Source organism: Macaca mulatta, chromosome X (genome assembly GCF_049350105.2).
Source record: "Macaca mulatta isolate MMU2019108-1 chromosome X, T2T-MMU8v2.0, whole genome shotgun sequence".
Taxonomy (NCBI): domain Eukaryota; kingdom Metazoa; phylum Chordata; class Mammalia; order Primates; family Cercopithecidae; genus Macaca; species Macaca mulatta.
In genome coordinates this window covers 47161448-47179923 of record NC_133426.1, presented here as the reverse complement: position 1 = coordinate 47179923, position 18476 = coordinate 47161448, and the positions used below count along the sequence as shown (strand labels likewise).

General features: G+C 48.7%; 2 protein-coding genes and 1 non-coding gene across 19 annotated transcripts in view; 1 reads left to right on the top strand and 2 right to left on the bottom strand.

Annotated features, from left to right (window-relative positions):
- The window catches only part of RBM10 (RNA binding motif protein 10), a 42255-nt gene extending 37809 nt beyond the window's left edge, over positions 1-4446 (bottom strand). For 6 of the 16 annotated variants that reach the window (XR_013412762.1, XR_013412763.1, XM_015127275.3 and 3 more), the window contains exons 1-2: positions 4191-4446; positions 1882-2023 (exon numbers count right to left, since the gene is read on the bottom strand). Coding sequence is in view for 8 of the 16 variants with exons in the window: in XM_015127275.3 (XP_014982761.2) it covers positions 1882-2023; positions 4191-4260 (212 nt within the window). In the remaining 8 variants the exon portion in view is untranslated. Of the gene's footprint in view, positions 1-1833; positions 2024-4190 lie in introns of all 16 variants that reach the window. The other 10 variants (XR_013412764.1, XR_013412765.1, XM_015127274.3 and 7 more) reach the window with 4 other exon arrangements.
- A 575-nt stretch (positions 4447-5021) lies between these two features.
- On the top strand, positions 5022-7497 carry NDUFB11 (NADH:ubiquinone oxidoreductase subunit B11). Of its 2 annotated transcripts, none has more exons than XM_015127289.3 (3): positions 5022-5250; positions 6970-7100; positions 7273-7497. In XM_015127289.3, exons 1-3 carry the CDS (start codon positions 5044-5046, stop codon positions 7394-7396), a joined length of 462 nt encoding a protein of 153 aa, XP_014982775.3. In that variant the 5' UTR covers positions 5022-5043; the 3' UTR covers positions 7397-7497. The 2 variants fall into 2 exon arrangements, with proteins under 2 accessions (XP_014982775.3, XP_077844744.1); XM_077988618.1 differs by having other exon boundaries at positions 6970-7130.
- A 9752-nt stretch (positions 7498-17249) lies between these two features.
- On the bottom strand, positions 17250-17398 carry LOC114675285 (U12 minor spliceosomal RNA). The gene has a single exon (XR_003726359.1). It is a non-coding gene; the product is annotated as a U12 minor spliceosomal RNA (small nuclear RNA).
- Between the last annotated feature and the right edge of the window lie 1078 nt (positions 17399-18476).

The following is an 18476-nucleotide window of genomic DNA, read 5'->3' as shown; positions in this document are numbered from 1 at the left end:
CAAAATAAACAAACAACAACAACAAAAAAACAGCACTGTTGGCCAGTTACAGTGGCTCATGCCTTTAATCTCAGCACTTTGGGAGGCCAAGGCAGGAGAATTGCCTGAGCCCAGGAGTTTGAGACCAGCCTGGGCAACATAGAGACATCCTGTCTCAAAACAAAAAACAAAAAACAAAAAACAAAAAAAACCTCCCACTCTAAGTAATACAAAGTTCAGGAAACAAAATGAAAACTGTGGCACTATGCCATGTGTGTCAACTGAAAACACAGTCGCTCAAAACACTTCATATTTCCATTTTCTATGAAAATGTATCTATATGATACATTTATATATGTATGTATATTTATATGATACATGTATCTATATGATACATTTGTATATGTATGTATATTTATATGACACATGTATCTATGATACATTTATATGAAAACAATGTATATAATAAATCTGATACATTTTCTATGATATGTATCATAGAAGGATACATATCAAACACACAGAGCAGCTGCCCACAGAGGTGCGAATTGGGAATAAAATGAAAAAATAAACGTGGCAAGAGGAAGCCTTGTGCTGACCTATGACAAAAACCTACCTTGAACTGGAAAGTATGATGAATTCAAACCTCTGCACTTGAGGGCTTTTAAAAGTCAATGGATTTACTTGGTAATAAAGTTTGAACAAAGTATGTATGTCAGCTACTCAAATTCAGAAATGGCCACAGTGCACTTCTAGTGAATACCATCCAAAATCAAATGTCTTTCAAAAAACATTTTTTTTTTTTTTTTTTTTTTTTTGAGACGGAGTCTCGCTCTGTCGCCCAGGCTGGAGTGCAGTGGCGCGATCTCGGCTCACTGCAAGCTCCGCCTCTCGGGTTCACGCCATTCTCCTGCCTCAGCCTCCCGAGTAGCTGGGACTACAGGCGCCCACAACCGCGCCCGGCTAATTTTTTGTATTTTTAGTAGAGACGGGGTTTCACCGTGGTCTCGATCTCCTGACCTTGTGATCCGCCCGCCTCAGCCTCCCAAAGTGCTGGGATTACAGGCGTGAGCCACCGCGCCCGGCCTTCAAAAAACATTTCTAATGAAAGCCAAGACTGAATAACACTAGGTGATGACCTTATCTCAAATTTGGGCTCACTTTTCAGAAAACAAAATATTACAATTCTACATTTTTAAAAGGGGTGGTGGTAGAAGAAACTCTTTGCAAGACATTTTAAAAATTATTTTCTCTTTTTATGAAGCTATCGACTCTTGAGTCTTAATAGAGGCTTTCTGGGAGAGTTAAGTCTGCTTTTCTAGGCAATCTTCAAGTGTCATGGCTGGGTTACCCGCCTCGGAATCACCTGGATGGCAAGGGATCACTGAATTTTACTCAGGATTTCTGTATTTTACCCAGTGTTCTGGCTATTCCTTGTTCATAGCAGAGCTGAAGAAATAACTATCTGAGAGTATCCATTCCAAGCAAGTATCATGCCAACTGTAGCCCATACTGTCCCTGGAATCTCCCACTATCTAACCTGACTTGTTCCCTAGTGGTACTGGGCAAATCCTGACTCTGATGGTGCCATTCCCACCCATCCCTCATACCCCAGGCTATAGCCCCAACCTCAACCTCCCACCTGTTAACTGCATAGCCTCACTGCGACACCGTGAGTACTGAGAAGGATACAATCTCATGTCTCATTCATCACTGCACTCTCAGAGCCCAGCACAAGTCCTGGCTCACAACAGATGCCAAATACCTGTCTGCTGAAAAGAAACTCCTCATCTGCTATTGCTGTTTCCTCTACCCAGAAGCCCCAACCTAGCACCTTCTTGGATCAATTCTCACATAGAGGCAAGCCTAGGCTGTTTGGGAGGCTGGGAACGGGTAACTCACCGTCTTTCATACTCCATGTCCTGATAGGGCCTTCGGGGGCTGCTGGGGCCCCTCCTCAGCCGCTGGCTCCGTTTCACTTCCCAGCCACCCCCGCTGCTGCTACCATGATCTGCCAGCCTGGGTGATGCTTCCTGCAGGGACTCTGCGGAGAATAGAGGGAAAAAAGGGGTCAAAACAGTTGGGACAGAGAAGGCCTCCTTGAGAAACCCTCGTTGTCAAGGCTCTTTGCCGCCCCTTAGCCCAGGGACATTGTCTTCTAGCTCCCAGCACTCCTGTGCATCACAGTGTGAAGGTAGCCCCTACTTGGCCTGCTCCTCCCTTTCCCCGCAAACATGAGGCTAGAGCCCACTGCCTTAAAAAACAGCAAAGACGGCCGGGCGCGGTGGCTCAAGCCTGTAATCCCAGTACTTTGGGAGGCCGAGACGGGTGGATCACTAGGTCAGAAGATCGAGACCATCCTGGCTAACACGGTGAAACCCCGTCTCTACTAAAAAATACAAAAAACTAGCCGGGCGAGGTGGCGGGCGCCTGTAGTCCCAGCTACTCAGGAGGCTGAGGCAGGAGAATGGCCCGAACCCGGGAGGCGGAGCTTGCAGTGAGCTGAGATCCGGACACTGCACTCCAGCCTGGGCGACAGAGCGAGACTCCGTCTCAAAAAAAAAAATAAATAAAAATAAAGAAAACAGCAAAGACTTCAGCAGACAAGGGGCATCTTGCAGAGAGACCTGGCGGGGCCACCCACGGTGTGATCAGGGCTTTGCCACCTAAGACAGGTAGACAAATTCAAGCCTGGGGCTGCATCCCAGGGTGGCCGTAGGGATACTCTCAGGGCTGAAAGTCTTGCCTGAGATTCAGCACATCAGGCAAGACTTCACAACAATGGGAGCCCCAGGCACCCACCAGGCTCCTTCCATGGGCCCCAAGGGACCATCTCATCCTCCCAACAAGCTGCTGGCTGTCCCCTATAAGGCAGCAAAAGACCATGAAAGGTTCTTGGGGGTGTGTATGAAGGGGCTAACTTGGCAACGAGACAGCTGCTACCTCCCTGGGCTCCTGGCCAACACAGCCTTGGCCCTCACACAGCAACTGGCTCAGCCCTGAGCCCTGTCTCCTATGTGCAGCCAGGTCCCAAGGTGATTCCCTCCCCAGGGCTCAAGCCCGTTTTCCAGAGGCAAAAGGGGCCCTTTTGGAGGCTGTTCTGAACCACCGTGCTCTTCTACTGGGATGGAGCAGCAGCCACTTCATCCAACCCTCAGGGCTGTGGTGAGAACTCAAGGAGTCCTGAGAACCCTGTGACCCAGCCAGAGGTCAGGATGAATCCCAGATCTTCAGGCTCCACCCTCTGAACAGGAATCAGGTAAAGCCAGGCAAAAATAGCACCTGCCCAACACTAGGTTGCTGCCACGCCTTTGCTCTATGCGCGTGCACATACACACACACAGACACACGCACATTCCAACTTTCTCTTCCTCCTCAAGCCACAGGGAACCCGAATTACCTGCTCCCAGGTGGGCAAGAGTTAGAATCACACCAGAGGCACTGGCGGCTGAGAGCACAAAAACCCTCAAGAGACTCTGGCAAAGGGGCCAGAGTCACACAGTAACATCCACCACAGCCAAGGGCCAGTCACAGACACGAGCCCCAAATAACTACGGGCCCACATCACAGAAGGAATCCACAGTAAGGACCACAATTACACACTAGGTCCCCTTTCCATGGATGAGCGTCACTCTCACAAACTCCCCAAAAGAAGGGGCAATGAGTCACACACACATTCCCTGCATCCCCCTCCCCACCCAGTAAGTGGGTTAGGGTCAATCACAAGACAGTCGTCCCCCAAGCCCCGCCCCATGGATAAGGATCTGAGTCACAGACACTCTCCCTCAAAGGGTAAAGACCAGAGCCACATCCTCCCTCTGATCCCCCAGGAATAAAGACCAGAACCACAGAATATTTCCCAATGGATCGATAAACACCAGAGTAACACAGAGCAGCATCCCCTCTCCTATGCACAAGTCGCAGACAACCGCTTCCCCAATGATAAACTTCGGTGTAGCCGACACAGTGATCCACAGTAGCCCACTCCCATTCGTCCCTCCCTTCCCCCAACCCGCACGCACCCATCCCATGTCCCAGTCGCGCACGCGCCTTTGCTCACACCAAAAAAAAAAAAAAAAAACCACCAAAAAAAAAAACAAAAAAAACCCCTCCCGGGTAGAGACATTGCACGAACCCCTCCGTTCCGCGCATCCCACCGACCCGAAGTCCGCCCTCGCGCCTCCTCTACGTCCCCGCCCCGGGCCCCTTACCTCCGCCCCCACGACCAGCGTCGACGCTCACCTTCTCGGCCCGGGCTGTCAAGGGAGGGCTCCCAGACATCACCTCGGCCCGCCGCCACCTCCTCCAACTCTCCCAGCTCAGCCGGAGCCGGAGCGCGCAACTACCAAGTCCGAGACTGCAGGCAGATCGGGGGGAGGGGAGAAGCGCCAAGCGCGCTGCCCTCCCAAGGAAACTCACTGCCGCCTACTCCCAGCCGGCCAGTCACCAGCTCAAAATGGCGACGACGAGAAGGGAGTCGGCGCTCCGACCACCATCCACCTACTAAGGAAGCGCGCTCTGGCCGGCCCCGGCGATTGGTCACCGCCCGCCAGGGCACAGCCCTGGCCTCCTCTGATTGGCAAGCGCTGGCCACCTCCCCACACCTCCCCACACCCGTGCGAACGCTCCCCTAGTGGAGAAAAGAAGTAGCTATTGGCCAATCCGGCAGGGCCCGCTTTTTAGAAGCTTGATTTCCTTTGAAGATGAAAGACTAGCGGAAGCTCCACCTCTTTCCCCAAAGGGCGAGGGAACTCTGGGCGATTGGCTGGGAACTATATCCACCCAATGTCACCGATTTCTTCCTATCCAGGAAATGAGCAGATCCATCAATAAGAAATTTCTCAGCCTGGCCGAAAGGGGGAGAGAATGGTTGGCCCCACGAAGCCACGACAACTGGAGGCAAAGAGGGTTGCTCAACGCCCCGCCTCACTGGAAAACAAAATCAGATCTGGGACCTATATAGCATGGCGGAGGCGGAGCGATAATTGTCGCGCTCTCACCCACTGCAGCTGCGCACAGTCGCATTTCCGTCCCCGCCCCTCAGACCCTGCAGCACCATCTGTCATGGCGGCTGGGCTGTTTGGTTTGAGCGCTCGCCGTCTTTTGGCGGCAGCGGCAACGCGAGGGCTCCCGGCCGCCCGCGTCCGCTGGGAATCTAGCTTCTCCAGGACTGTGGTCGCCCCGTCCGCTGTGGCGAGAAAGCGGGCCCTGGAACCGACCACACAGTGGCAAGAGGACCCAGAACCCGAAGACCAGAACTTGTATGAGAAGGTAAGAGGCGGGGGGGGTGGGGGGGGACGGAACCCTGAAGGGGTCAATCCGGGATCGGCAGGTGGGGCGCTGTAGAGGACGTTCTTAGGCAGTAGAGGCCTGCGCGGCCGGCGAAAGCCTAGAAGACTTGGGAATTTTGCCTATCTTGTGTTCCTCCTTTATCTGTGGATATCCGCGTTCCAGGGCCAGAGGCAGGACTGGTTTTATTTTGCAGACAGAAATCACGCCTCAAGTGGACAGCGCTCAAAACGCATTAGAAGCAATATAGTAGTACAACAACGATAATACTAAACACCGATATGGTACTTGCTCGTTGCTGTCTGTGTTCTTTTTTTTTTAGAGACGAGATCTCGCTCTGTTGCCCAGGCTGGTCTCGAACTCCTGGCTCAAGCGATCCTCCCGCCTCGGCCTCCCAAGGTGCTGGGATTACAGGCAGGAGCCACCGCTCTGGGCCCCATCTGTGTTCTAAACACTTGATGTGCATTAGCTCATCTTATCCTCAAAACAAACCCCATTTCGAGGTAGGCACTATTATTATACTCATCCTACAGATAAGGAAACTGAAGCACAGAGCTGTTAAGTAGATTGCCCTAGCTCACATAACTGAATAAATGGTGGAGGTGGAACTGGTATTTGAATTTAGGGCTACCAGGTCTGCTGTGCTGTATTAATAGCAGACGCTGTGAAATCAGGCAGCACTGACAGTTACCTACCCATGTGACTTTGGTGGCATAAACCCTTGGTGCCTCAGTTTCTTTGTCTGTAAGATGGGAACAGTAATAGGACACCTAAAAAGTAAGACACCCCACCTGCCTCATGTGATTAAATGAGTAAAAATGGTCGGAACAGCAGCTGGCACTTCGTAAGTATGTACTCAGCACTAGAATGTGTTATTATTGCCATGTTTCATCTCACTGAGATTTTGTGAGGTTTGTCTATGTGAAAAGACTGGCACATAGTAAGTACTTCAGCAATACTAATCTCTGGTTAAGGGGCTTGGATGTATAGGATGCTCGTTCATTCTGTAAATATGTATTGAGGGCCTGCTGTGTGCCAGGCTCAGTTCAGAGCCCTGGGGATACAGCAGTGTGGAAATCAGACAAAGCCCATGCTCTCATAGAGCTTACATGATAGTGCAGAAGACAGAAAATAAACACGTAAAATATTAAAAAACAATAATACAGAGTAGTATAATAGATAGTATAATGTGAGAATGTATGATATACAGAGAATGGGGAAGGTGTGCTACTTAGGTAAACATAGGCTAGAAAGAGACAAGGAAGGAAGAGAGGATGTGAAGACAAAGTTAGGCAAGGTAAGTGGATAGAGGATGACTTGGGTGTAGGGGGCTATTTCATTAGGTTGAGCCATAAGAAATTGCCAGTATTCAACTATTTGTGACCTATAAAAATAGCAGTTTCCTATGCTTCAACTTTGAAAGACAAGGTAACTAGGGAGTGCCTCCTGAAGGAAGTGGTGATGAATCCAAAATGTTGAATGAGGAGACAGATCCATCCATGACTAGAGCTGGAAGAAAGGCTTTCCAGGCAAAGACAGCAGCAAGTGCAGTGGTTCTGCGGTGGGAAGGAGCTTGACATATCCCAAGAATGGAAACAGAGGAATTTAGTGAGAGGGGCGTATGGAGACCAAGTTATGCAGGGCCAGAATAAGGCTTTGTGGAGCAGCAGGAAGCCCTCATTGACCTCTCTTTCTCCACAGAACCCAGACTCCCATGGTTATGACAAGGACCCCGTTTTAGACGTCTGGAACATGCGAGTTGTCTTCTTCTTTGGCGTCTCCGTCGTCCTGGTCCTTGGCAGCACCTATGTGGCCTATCTGCCTGACTACAGGTGCATGGGGTGTCCAAGAGCGTGGGATGGGTAGGAGCCCGAGGCAGGGATGGAGGTTGAAGGGGACTCTGCAGGAGTCTTATTCCTGCACCATTGGGAATAGGGAGCTGAGATGAGGGATTGGTGTCAATTGAGGCTCCCTCACGTCTACCCCTGCTATTTGCACTGCCAGGATGAAAGAGTGGTCCCGCCGCGAAGCTGAGAGACTTGTGAAATACCGAGAGGCCAATGGCCTTCCCCTCATAGAATCCAACTACTTCGACCCCAGCAAGATCCAGCTGCCAGAGGATGAGTGACCAGTTGCTGAGTGGGGCTCAAGAAGTACCACCTTCCCCACCTCCTGCCTGCCATTCTGACCTCTTCTCAGAGCACCTAATTAAAGGGGCTGAAAGTCCAACTCGCTAATGTTGATTGTGTTGTGAAGGGGATATGGGGTAGGGGTGTCAGAAGCTTTAAAAGGGCTGCTGCAGCCTTCCCTGGGTGTTCTGGCTATATATTGCTGTGTGACAAACACCTTAAAACTTAGTGGCTTAAGACCACAATTCAGTCTTCTCTTTCATGGCCCTGTGGGTTGACTGGGCCCAGTAAGGTGGCTCTTCTTGGGGTCTCGGGTAGTTGTAGTTAGATGGTGGCTGGGACTGGAGTCATATGAAGGCTCAACTGGGCTGGGTGTCTAAGATGGCTTCTTCACTCACATGTCTGGCACTTCAGTCCTCTTCCATATGGCCTCTCTCCAGCAGAACAGCCTTGACTTTTTTTTTTTTTTTTTTAGACGGAGCCTTGCTCTGTCACCCAGGCTGGAGTACAGTGGCATGATCTCTGCTCACTGTAACCTCTGCCTCCTGGGTTCAAGCGATTCTCCTGCCTCAGCCTCCAGAGTAGTTGGGACAACAGGCGCCTGCCACCACACCCAGCTAATTTTTTGTATTTTTAGTAGAGACAGGGTTTCATCATGTTGGCCAGGATGGTCTCGATCTCCTGACCTCGTGATCCGCCTGCCTCGGCCTCCCAAAGTGCTGGGATTACAGGCGTGAGCCACCGTGCCCAGCCTCTTTTTTTTTTTAAGAAGGAGTTTTGCTCTTGTCACCCAGCTGGAGTACAATGGCATGATCTCGGCTCACTGCAACCTCCGCCTCCCAGGTTCAAGCAATTCTGCTGCAGCCTCCTGAGTAGCTGGGATTACAGGCGCCCACCCCATGCCCAACTAATTTTTCTATTTTTAGTAGAGATGGGGTTTCACCATGTTGGCCAGGCTGGTTTTCGAACTCCTGACCTCAGATCATCCACCTGCCTCAGCCTCCCAAAGTGCTGGGATTACAGGCATGAGCCACTGCACCGGGCCTAACCTCGGCTTCTTACATGATGGCTTGGGGCTCCGCTGGATGAGAGTGTGGCACATGGGAAGAAATTGTTGGCACCTATCTTTAGAGCCAGACCACCTCACTGGGACCTCCTATGTTTGAAGAGAGGCCAGGGCAACCAGGGATTAAGGTGGAGAGTGAGTGCAGGGCTTTCTGTTGCTAAGGGTGGGTGTTTTGTCTCTCCTCCCTGTGTTCTCTGCTTCTCTCTGAGCTTTGGGTTTTGCCCCTGTCCTGTGTGTTTTGCCCCTGTCCTGTGTGTTGGTGAGTCTGGATGCCTGTGTTCCCTTCTGCCCCAAATCTGGATGACTTCTAACTCAAGATATGCATCTGTATGTGTGTGTATGTATGTGCATGTGGGTCTGCTTCTCTCCTCACCCCCTTTCCTCTCTTTGTCTTTCTGTGTCTCAAAATCAAGAAGTCTTTTCTCCCTTACTTTCTTCCTCTGTGGAAATAGGCTGTCTCCTTGCACCAGGGTTGCTGTCTCTCAGTCTGGCAGATGGAGTAGGGGACTTGTTCTGGCCCTGGCTGAGTTTGTTTCTTTCAGAGGCATCTCTGTTAAGTGTGGGCTTCTCTTCACCCTCCTGGCATCTCTTCCTTCCACAGCTCCCACATTCAAATCACCACCTCATGTATTCATTGCTACCATCTCTGTGCTTGTCCCTGCCTGGGGCTTCGAAGGGTATAGGAGCCTCCCGCCACTGGCTACAGGAAGAAAATCTGGCTTGCCAAATTCACCACTAGAGGCAATGCCCTACTTCTAGCTACTGGGTCTCAGGAGAGCACAAATCCACTTACATGTGGCTGAGGGAGGAGCCATATCTGCATGAGCCTTCCTGCAAGTGAGGAAGACCCTGAGGGCTCCCAACTCGAGTGTACCACAAAGCAGAGAGTACTGATGTGTAAAGGGAGTACTCTCTACCCTCCCCCCTGAAGTTAGTGGGACTATGGAAGTGAAAGGGGCATGTTACCCCAGCCACCAAGTACCTGGGTATATTGGAGCAATAACCCCTATAATAAGCCTCAGCTTGGTGCCCAGAGAGCACATTCTCTCCACTCCCCACCAGGATGTAAATTCCAGAAGGGCAGGTATTCACATATGTTCTATTCACTTAGAGCAGTGACTGGCACGGTATGTGCTTGATAAACATTTGGTATTGATACCTCCTGTGTAGGTGACATCCCATCCCCATCCTTGCCTTCTGGCTTACACCCCCTGAGGATGAACACTTCTCATTCCCCTCTGCTCTGCCTCATCAAGCTCTAGGGCTCTCCAGAAGCCTCCATTCTGGTCAAACAAAAGGCTGCACTTAGACTTAATCCTAAAATCCAAGCCCTGGCCCCATTTTGACTACAATACTACCTTCCCCTCCCTCATCGTGACCCAGCCACACTGGCTGACTCTTTATAAATGATTGAATTAAAATATACATGCAGAAAAGCACACAAAGCTCATTTACTTTTTATAAATTGGGCACACCCATATAACCAGCACTTAGGTCAAGAAACATACTTTGGGAGGCAGAGGCGGACTGATGTTTTGAGCTTGGGAGTTTGAGACCAGCTTGGGCAACATGGTGAAACCTCGTCTACAAAAAATACAAAAATTAACGAGGCTTGATGGTCCCAGCTACTAAGGGTGTTGAGGTGGGAGGATCGCTTGAGCCTAGGAGGCAAACGTTGCAGTGAGCCGAGATCGCACCATGCCACTGCACTCCAGCCTGGGCCACAGAGTGAGACCCTGTCTCAAAAACAGACAGACAAAAATCACAACATGGCAAACCCCAGAAGCTCCCTTCAGGTCTTCCCTCTTCCCCACCAAAGGTAGCCATTCTCCTGACTTCTAACAATGTTAGGTTACTTTGGTCTGGTTTTGTGTCCAGTTTCTTTCATTCTGCACAATGTTTGTGAGACTGATCAACATCATCACATACGTGAGTAGTTAGTTCATCCTCATTGCTGTAGTCTATTTCATTGTATGAACAGACCAGACTTTAGCCATTCTTACGTTCGTTGCTGAGCATTTGAGTTGTTTTATATTTGGGGCTATTAAGAATTTTTTTTTTTCTTCTGAGACAGTCTTGCTCTGTTGCTCAGGCTGGAATGCAGTGGTGTGATCTTGGCTCAGTGCAACCTCCACCTCCCGGGTTCGAGCATTTCTCGTGTCTCAGCCTCCTGAGTAGCTGGGGCTGCAGGCGTGAGCCACCAGGCCCTGCTAATTTTTGTATTTGTAGTAGAGATAGGGTTTCACCAGGTTGGCCAGGCTGGTCTTGAACCCCTGACCTTAAGTGATCCACCTGCCTTGGCCTCCCAAAGTGCTGGGATTACAGGCGTGAGCCACTGTGCCTGGCTAAGAATAATTCTGTGAACATTCTTGTACACATCTTTTGATAGACATATGCACTCATTTCTTGGGTATATACCTAGGAATGGAATTGCTAAGTCATTGGGTAGACATGTGACCAATCAGCTTCAGTAAATCATGCCAATTTTCCAATCTACACTTTCCCAGAGGTGACTCCCCATCATTCGGCGTTTCTGGTCTTTTTCACTGTAGCCATTCTGGTGGATGACCGAACTTTTTTTTTTCTTTTCTTTTCTTGAGACAGGGTCTCGCTCTGTTGCCCAGGCTGGAATGCAGTGGCACGATCTCGGGTCACTGCAACCTCCTTCTCCCATGTTCAAACGATTCTCCTGCCTCAGCCTCCTGAGTAGCTGGAACTACAGGCACCCACCATCATGCCCGGCTCATTTTGTTTGTATTATTTTTTAGTAGAGATGGGGTTTCACCATGTTGGTCAGGCTGGGGATGGCTGACCTTGTAAGGACCACATTGGGATGAAGAGGGAGGGACTGCCTACTGAGTGCCAAGCCCCAACAGTGTGCCCCAATGGTGTGCCAGGCACTGGTGGATATCAGGGTCCCTGCCCTTAGGAATTTCCCAGGATGAGGGCGGAGGCTGGTGGGGGTGGTCCGAGACCTTAACACAATGTTTTCACCCTGCTGTTCGACCCCAGGGACCTTTGAACTTTCATATTTTGGACGCAACTTTGTTCTGCCAACATAACAGATACCAGCCTCCTTTATCCTTCAATCTAATAGGACATTACCCAGAAAATAAAAATAGAACATCTTACCAGATTCACAGTGACTATTACCAATAAATGTAAGCACCGCAGAATAAACTGACAGCAGCCAAAACTGTGAACTTGAAACTGTATTGAGGGAAAAATTGATGGAAGTTTTTGATGTTCTCAACAAAATGTGGACCTGCAAATTTTGATCCTGAAATATTGGACTCAATGGAAACTGTCCACAAACAAAGCTCAGAATGACAGGAGGTATTCATTCAACAAATATTTATTGAAGTGCCTACAGGACCCCAGGCACTCTGTTGTTTTGTTTTTATTTTTGTTTTGAGATAGGGTCTTTCTCTGTTGCTCAGGCTGGAGTGCAGTGGCATGACCATGGCTAACTGCAGCCTGGACCCTGGACTCAAGCGATCCTCCTGCCCAGGCACTGTTATAGCCAAAGGGGACACAGCAGGGAACAAAAGATTTAAAAATGCCTGCCCTCATGGAGCCTGTATTACAGCTGGGAGAGACAGAAAATAAACAGCACAATTAATTTGTATATTATATGTATGTAGGGAAGTGGTAAGTATGGATTAAGTTAAAAATAAATCCAAGGGCTGGGTGTGGTGGCTCACACCTGTAATCTCAGCACTTTGGGAGGCTGAGGTGGGCAGATCATTTGAGGCCAGGAGCCTGAGGCCAGCCTGGGCAACTGGGCAACAGGGCGAAACCCTGTCCCTACTAAAAATACAAAAATTAGCTGGGCATGGTGTCACACGCCTGTAATTCCAGCTACTCGGAAGGCTGAGATGGAGAATCACTGGAGCCGGGGAGGCGAAGGTTGCAGTGAGCTGAGATTGGGCCACTGCACTCCAGCCCAGGTGACCGAGCAAGACCCTATTCCAAAAATAAATAAATAAATAAATCTGGTAAGGGGGTGTCAGGGAGTTGGGGGGAGGGGGAACCTGAATTTAAATAGGGTAGTCAGCAAAGTTCATTACTTGAAGGAAAAAAATGTGAAGGAAGCCAGAGATGAACACACAGATGCAAGAGCATTTCTGGCAGAAGGAACAATGGGTACCAAGTTCCAGAAGCAAGAATGTGCCTGAGATGGTCAATGAGCAGCCTGAGGCCAAGGAGCTATCTGAGGGAAGCTGTTACTGCTTGAATTTGACACAGATAAGAGAATCAATATGTGGATTAAATCTTTATTGTAAAAATTAACCAGAAAATGATCATAGTGAAAATAACTTCAGAGAAATGAAAACAGCCAAAATTGGTTTTGGGTTAATTGCACCACTGCATGGCATTGATCAAGGAATTAAATTGGCTCAGGAGAATTCACTCCGGTTCAAAGTTGCTCACTAAAAATTCACCTGAGTTGAGTTGGTCTAATTCCAATTTTATTTTTTATTTTTTAATTTATTTTTTTGAGATAGAGTCTTGCTCTGTCACCAGGCTGGAGTGCAGTGGGCGTGATCTCAGCTCACTGTAATGTCACTGTAATGCCTCCCAGGTTCAAGTGATTCTCCTGCCTCAGCCTCTGGAGTAGCTGGGACTACAGGTGCACACCACTACGCCCAGCTAATTTTTGTGTTTTTAGTAGAGACAGTTTCACCATGTTGGCCAGGATGGTCTCGATCTCTTGACCTTGTGATCTCTGCCCGCCTCGGCCTCCAAAAGTGTTGGGATTACAGGCGTGAGCCACCGCCCCGGCCTTTTTTTTTTTTTTTTTTTTTTTGGGATGGAGTCTCGCTTTGTTGCCCAGGCTGGAGTACAGTGGCATGATCTTGGCTCACTGCAACCTCCACCTCCCAAGTTCAAGCGATTCTTGTGCCTCAGCTGCCAGAGTAGCTGGGACTACAGTCGTGCACCACCATGCCTGGCTAATTTTTTGTATTTTCAGTAGGGACAGGGTTTTACCACATTGCCCAGGCTGGTCTCAAACTCCTGGGCTCAAGCGATCCACCCACCTTGGCTTCCCAAAGTGCTGGGATTACAGGTGTGAGCCACCGAGACCGGCCTTAATTCCAACTAAATTAAATTAAATTAATTAATTAATTTTTGAGACAGAGTCTCACTCTGTCGCCCAGGCTGGAGTGCCGTGGTGTGATCTTGGCTCACTGCAACCTCTGCCTTCTGGGTCCAAGTGATTCTTGTGCCTCAGCCTCCTGAGTAGCTGGGACTACAGCTGAGCACCATTATGCAGGGCTGATTTTTGTATTTTTAGTAGAAACTGGGTTTCACCATGTTGGCCAGGCTGGTCTAAAACTCCTGACCTCAAGTGATCCACCCGTCTCAGCCTCCCAAAGAGCTGGGATTACAGGCTTGAGCCACTGCGCCCGGTCTGATTCCAATTTTAAATGTTAGTATTCGTAAGCAGGGCCAATACTTTAGAGGTCACTTGCATGTGAGTCAGAGGGGTGAATCCAGGGCCAGTTGAAGGCACAGGATCCAGGCAAAGCAGCTGGGAATCAACAACCATTACCTATACATAAGTGTGAAGAAGGATTCATTTGCTCATTCAATCATTTATTCATTCATCTCACAAATATTGATCAAGTGCCTACTATGTGACAGGGATATAGCAGTGAATGAAACAGGCAAAAATTCCTGCCCTCTTGGAGCTTTCTTCCAGTGCAGGGGACAGATGATAAATTTAAAGAACAATTAACAATTTGGAGTAATGATAATAGCTAAATAAGTAAAATATAGGCCAGCCACCATGGCTCATGCCTGTAATCCCAGAACTTTGGGAGGCTGAGGGGTGCAGATCCTTTGAGCTCAGGAGTTCAAGACCAGCCTGGGCAACATGGCGAGACCCCCATTTCCACTAAAAATACAAAAAATTAGCTGAGCATGGTGGCATGTGCCTGTGGTCCCAGCTACTCGGGAGGCTGAGGTGGGAGGATCACAGAGGTCTAGGCTGCAGTAAGCTGAGATTGTGCCACCGCACTCCAGCTTGGGCGACAGAGTGAGACCCTGCCTTAAAAAAAAAAAAAAGTAAAATATATAATATGATAGTGATATATGTTGAGGACAAAAATGAAGCAGGGAAGAATATAGTGAGTATTTGTGTGTGTATGTGTTTGTATGTGAACGCACACCTGTAGTCCTAGCTACTGAGGCAGGAGGATTCCTTGAGCCCAGGAAGTCAAGGCTGCAGTCAGCTATGATCCCTGCCACTGTATTCTACCCTGGGCAACAGAGCAAGACCCCCATCTCTTAAAAAAAAATTAAATTTAAAAATGACGTTTGATGAAGACCTGAGGGAAGTGTCTAATTGAAGAGAGAACTTTGAAAGAGTAAGACTTTCAAGACAGTCTAACACAGGGGTTAGGGGAAGGTCCGCTGGAGCCATACTGCCTTTGTTCAAATCCCAGTTTCCTCCATACTAAATGTGTGACCTCATACTCCTATTTTCCCCCTCTGTAAACTGGGGCTAATGATATTAACTACTTTGTAAGGATATCGAGAGGATTAATCTGAGTGCTTACAACGTTGTTTGACACAGATTAACTGTTTGTAAACATTGGCTGGCTGAATGAATTAATCTTCATATTAATACTGTAATCATGGAAGTTTTTAAATTAAAAAAAAAAACTTCTTCAAAAATGAGATTGTGGTAAAATGGTTTGGGGAATGTTCAAACTGTGGACCCCAAGATGGAAGGTGGTTTTGGAACCCTGGCAGTCACTGCTTCGAGGTTTTGGCTCTGTTATTGAAAGTGGTGGGGCAGGATGTGTTGGCTCACGCCTATAATCCCAGCACTTTGATAGGCCAAGGCGAGTAGATTGATTGAGCTCAGGAGTTTGAGACCAGCCTGGGCAACATGGCAAAACCTCATCTTTGAAAACTTTAAAAATTACCCAGGTGGTAGCGCACACCTGTGGTTCCAGCTACTTGGGAGGCTGAGGTGGAAGGCTTGCTTGGGTCCGGGAGTTCAAGGCTGCAGTGAGCCGTGATTGTGCCACTGTACTCCAGCCTGGGCGACACAGTGAGATCCTGTCTCAAAAAAAAAAAGGTGGTATATATTTACATATTTATTTAGCTATTGTCCTTACCCAAAATTATTTGTTCCTTTTTTTAAAAAAAATTTTTTTTGGTCAGGTGCGGTGGCTCACGCTTGTAATCCCAGCACTTTGGGAGGCCAAGGCGGGTGGATCACCTAAGGTCAGGAGTTCAAGACCAGCCTGACCAACATGCAGAAACCCCGTCTCTACTAAAAATAGAAAAAATTAGCCAGGCGTGGTGGTGGCACATGTTTGTAATCCCAGCTACTCGGGAGGCTGAGGCAGGAGAATTGCTTGAACCCGAGAGGCGGAGGTTGTAGTGAGCCGAGATCATGCCATTGCTCTCCAGCCTGGGCAACAAGAGCGAAACTCTGTCTCAAAAAATTTTTTTTTTTTTTTAAGAAATAGTCTCCATAGTCTCATTATGTTGCCCAGGCTGGTCTGGAACTCCTGGGCTCAAGGAGTTCCCCCCCACCTCCTAGGCCTTGGCCTCCCAAAGTGCTGGGATTACAGGTGAGAGCCACTGTGATCAGTCAGTCTTGTCTTTTTATTTTCTTTCCAACTCCTTCACCTCCTTCAAGTCGTTGGTAAACATCAACTTCTCAAAGTGGACTTTCCTTATTTAAAATTCCAATCCCCTTTTATTACTCACTCTCCAAATTTTTTCCCTCCATATCACACACAAACTGCATTAGGCATGGTGTTCTTTTAGTTATGGTCATGGTACTGGGAAATTTTTTATTTATTTTTTATTTTTTAGACAGGGTCTCGCTCTGTCACCCAGGTTGGAGTGCAGTGGCACCATCTCAGCTCACTGCAACCTCTGCCTCCGGGGTTCAAGTGATTCTCATGCCTTAGCCTCCCGAGCAGCTGGGATTACAGGTGTGTGCCAGGACACCGGCTAATTTTTGTATTTTTAGCAGAGACCAGGTTTCACCATGCTAGTCAGGCTGGTCTGGAACTCCTGACCTCAAGTGATCCGCCCACCTCGGCCTCCCAAAGTGCTAGGATTACAGGTGTAAGCCACCGCACCCGGCCCCAGTCTACTTTTTTTTTTTTTTTTTTTTTTTTTTGAGACGGAGTCTTGCTCTGTTGCCCAGGCTGGAGTGCAGTGGTGTGATCTCGGCTCACTGCAAGCTCCGCCTCCTGGGTTCACGCCATTCTCCTGCCTCAGCCTCTCGAGTAGTTGGGACTACAGGCGCCCGCCACCACGCCCGGCTAATTTCTTTTTGTATTTTTAGTAGAGACGGGGTTTCACCGTGTTAGCCAGGATGGTTTCTTTTTTTTTTTTTTTTTTTTTGAGACGGAGTCTCGCTCTGTCGCCCAGGCTGGAGTGCAGTGGCCGGATCTCGCTCACTGCAAGCTCCGCCTCCCGGGTTCACGCCATTCTCCTGCCTCAGCCTCCCGAGTAGCTGGGACTACAGGCGCCCGCCACCTCGCCCGGCTAGTTTTTTGTATTTTTTTAGTAGAGATGGGGTTTCACCGTGTTAGCCAGGATGGTCTCGATCTCCTGACCTCGTGATCCGCCCGTCTCGGCCTCCCAAAGTGCTGGGATTACAGGCTTGAGCCACCGCGCCCGGCCCGCCAGGATGGTTTCGATCTCCTGACCTCTTGATCCGCCTGCCTCAGCCTCCCAAAGTGATGGGATTACAGGCGTGAGCCACCGCGCCCGGCCCCCAGTCTATTTTTTAGGTGTAAAGGTGTCAGGCAGATCGCGATTCCCAGGCATCCCGCAAAGTAGGCTGGTCACCTTAGGGGCGACCTTTACCGCTCAAAAATTCGTCTCACATTAGCAGTGAGGATTCGGGCATCACCCCGAATCATTATTTTCCTTACTCATAAGTTTAAGGCAAAGTACTGGGAATTAAAAAAAATAAATTAGGTTATTTTAGTGAGAGAGAAAGAGTAAGAGTGAGAGAGAGAGAGAGAAAGAAGAAGAGGAGGAGGAGGAAGAAAGGAAGGAAGGAAAGAAACCATTATATTTTAAATGAAGTAACTCAGGAATGGAAAAGCAAACATCGTATGTTCTCACTTTTTTGTTTTGTTTTGTTTTTTGAGATGGAGTTTCGCTCCGTCGTCCAGGCTGGAGTGCAGTGGCGTGATCTCAGTTCATTGCCTCCCAGATTTAAACGATTCTCCTGCCTCAGCCTCCCGAGTGGCTGAGATTACAGGTGTGTACCACTAGGCCCGGCTAATTTTTGTGTTTTTAGTAGAGACAGGGTTTCGCCATGTTGGTCAGGCTGGGCTGGAACTCCTGACCTCAATTGATCCACTCCCGCCTCAGCCTCCCAAAGTGCTGGGATTACAGGCGTGAGCCACCGCGCCCGCCTTGTTCTCACTTACAAGTGTGAGCTAAGCTATGAGGACCCAAAGGCATAAGAATGATACAATGGGCTCTGGGGACTTGGGGGAGGGGTGAAAAGGGGGTAAGGGGTAAAAAACTCCATATCAGATGATGGGTGCACCAAAACTCAGAAATCACCACTAAAGGACTTTTCCATGTAACCAAACACCACCTGTTCCCCCAAAACTACTGAAATAATAACAATAAAATAAAAATAAGTAAAAACAAAAAACAAACAAACAAACAAAAACCCCTAAACCCATTAAGATAAAGCAGGGCTGGTGGGTTGGGGCCAGATCACACAGGGGTTTGACATGTGTGTGTTTAGAAATGTATTTATTTATTTTTAGAGATGGGTTCTTGCTATATTGCCCAGGCTGGACTTGAATTCCTGGATTCAAGTAATCCTCCCACCTAAGCCCCGGAGAAGCTGGGACTATAGGTGCATGCCACCATACCCAGCTTAGACATATATTTAATTTTATGAATCAAAAGCCTTGATGCACCAAGAGTTTATCCAGAGCAGGGTGTGGAACTTGGGAAGGGTTTATAGCAGGAAAGTGACCACAGCATGAGCTCAGCTAGAC

What these genes read in the sequence shown, in the direction of transcription:
- NDUFB11 (XM_077988618.1), top strand. Translation starts at nt 5,044, where the DNA reads ATGGCGGCTGGGCTGTTTGGTTTGAGCGCTCGCCGTCTTTTGGCGGCA. An exon ending in ACCAGAACTTGTATGAGAAG is followed by an intron (nt 5,251 to 6,969) that starts GTAAGAGGCGGG and finishes CTTTCTCCACAG; the next exon opens with AACCCAGACTCCCATGGTTA. An exon ending in TGTCCAAGAGCGTGGGATGG is followed by an intron (nt 7,131 to 7,272) that starts GTAGGAGCCCGA and finishes TTGCACTGCCAG; the next exon opens with GATGAAAGAGTGGTCCCGCC.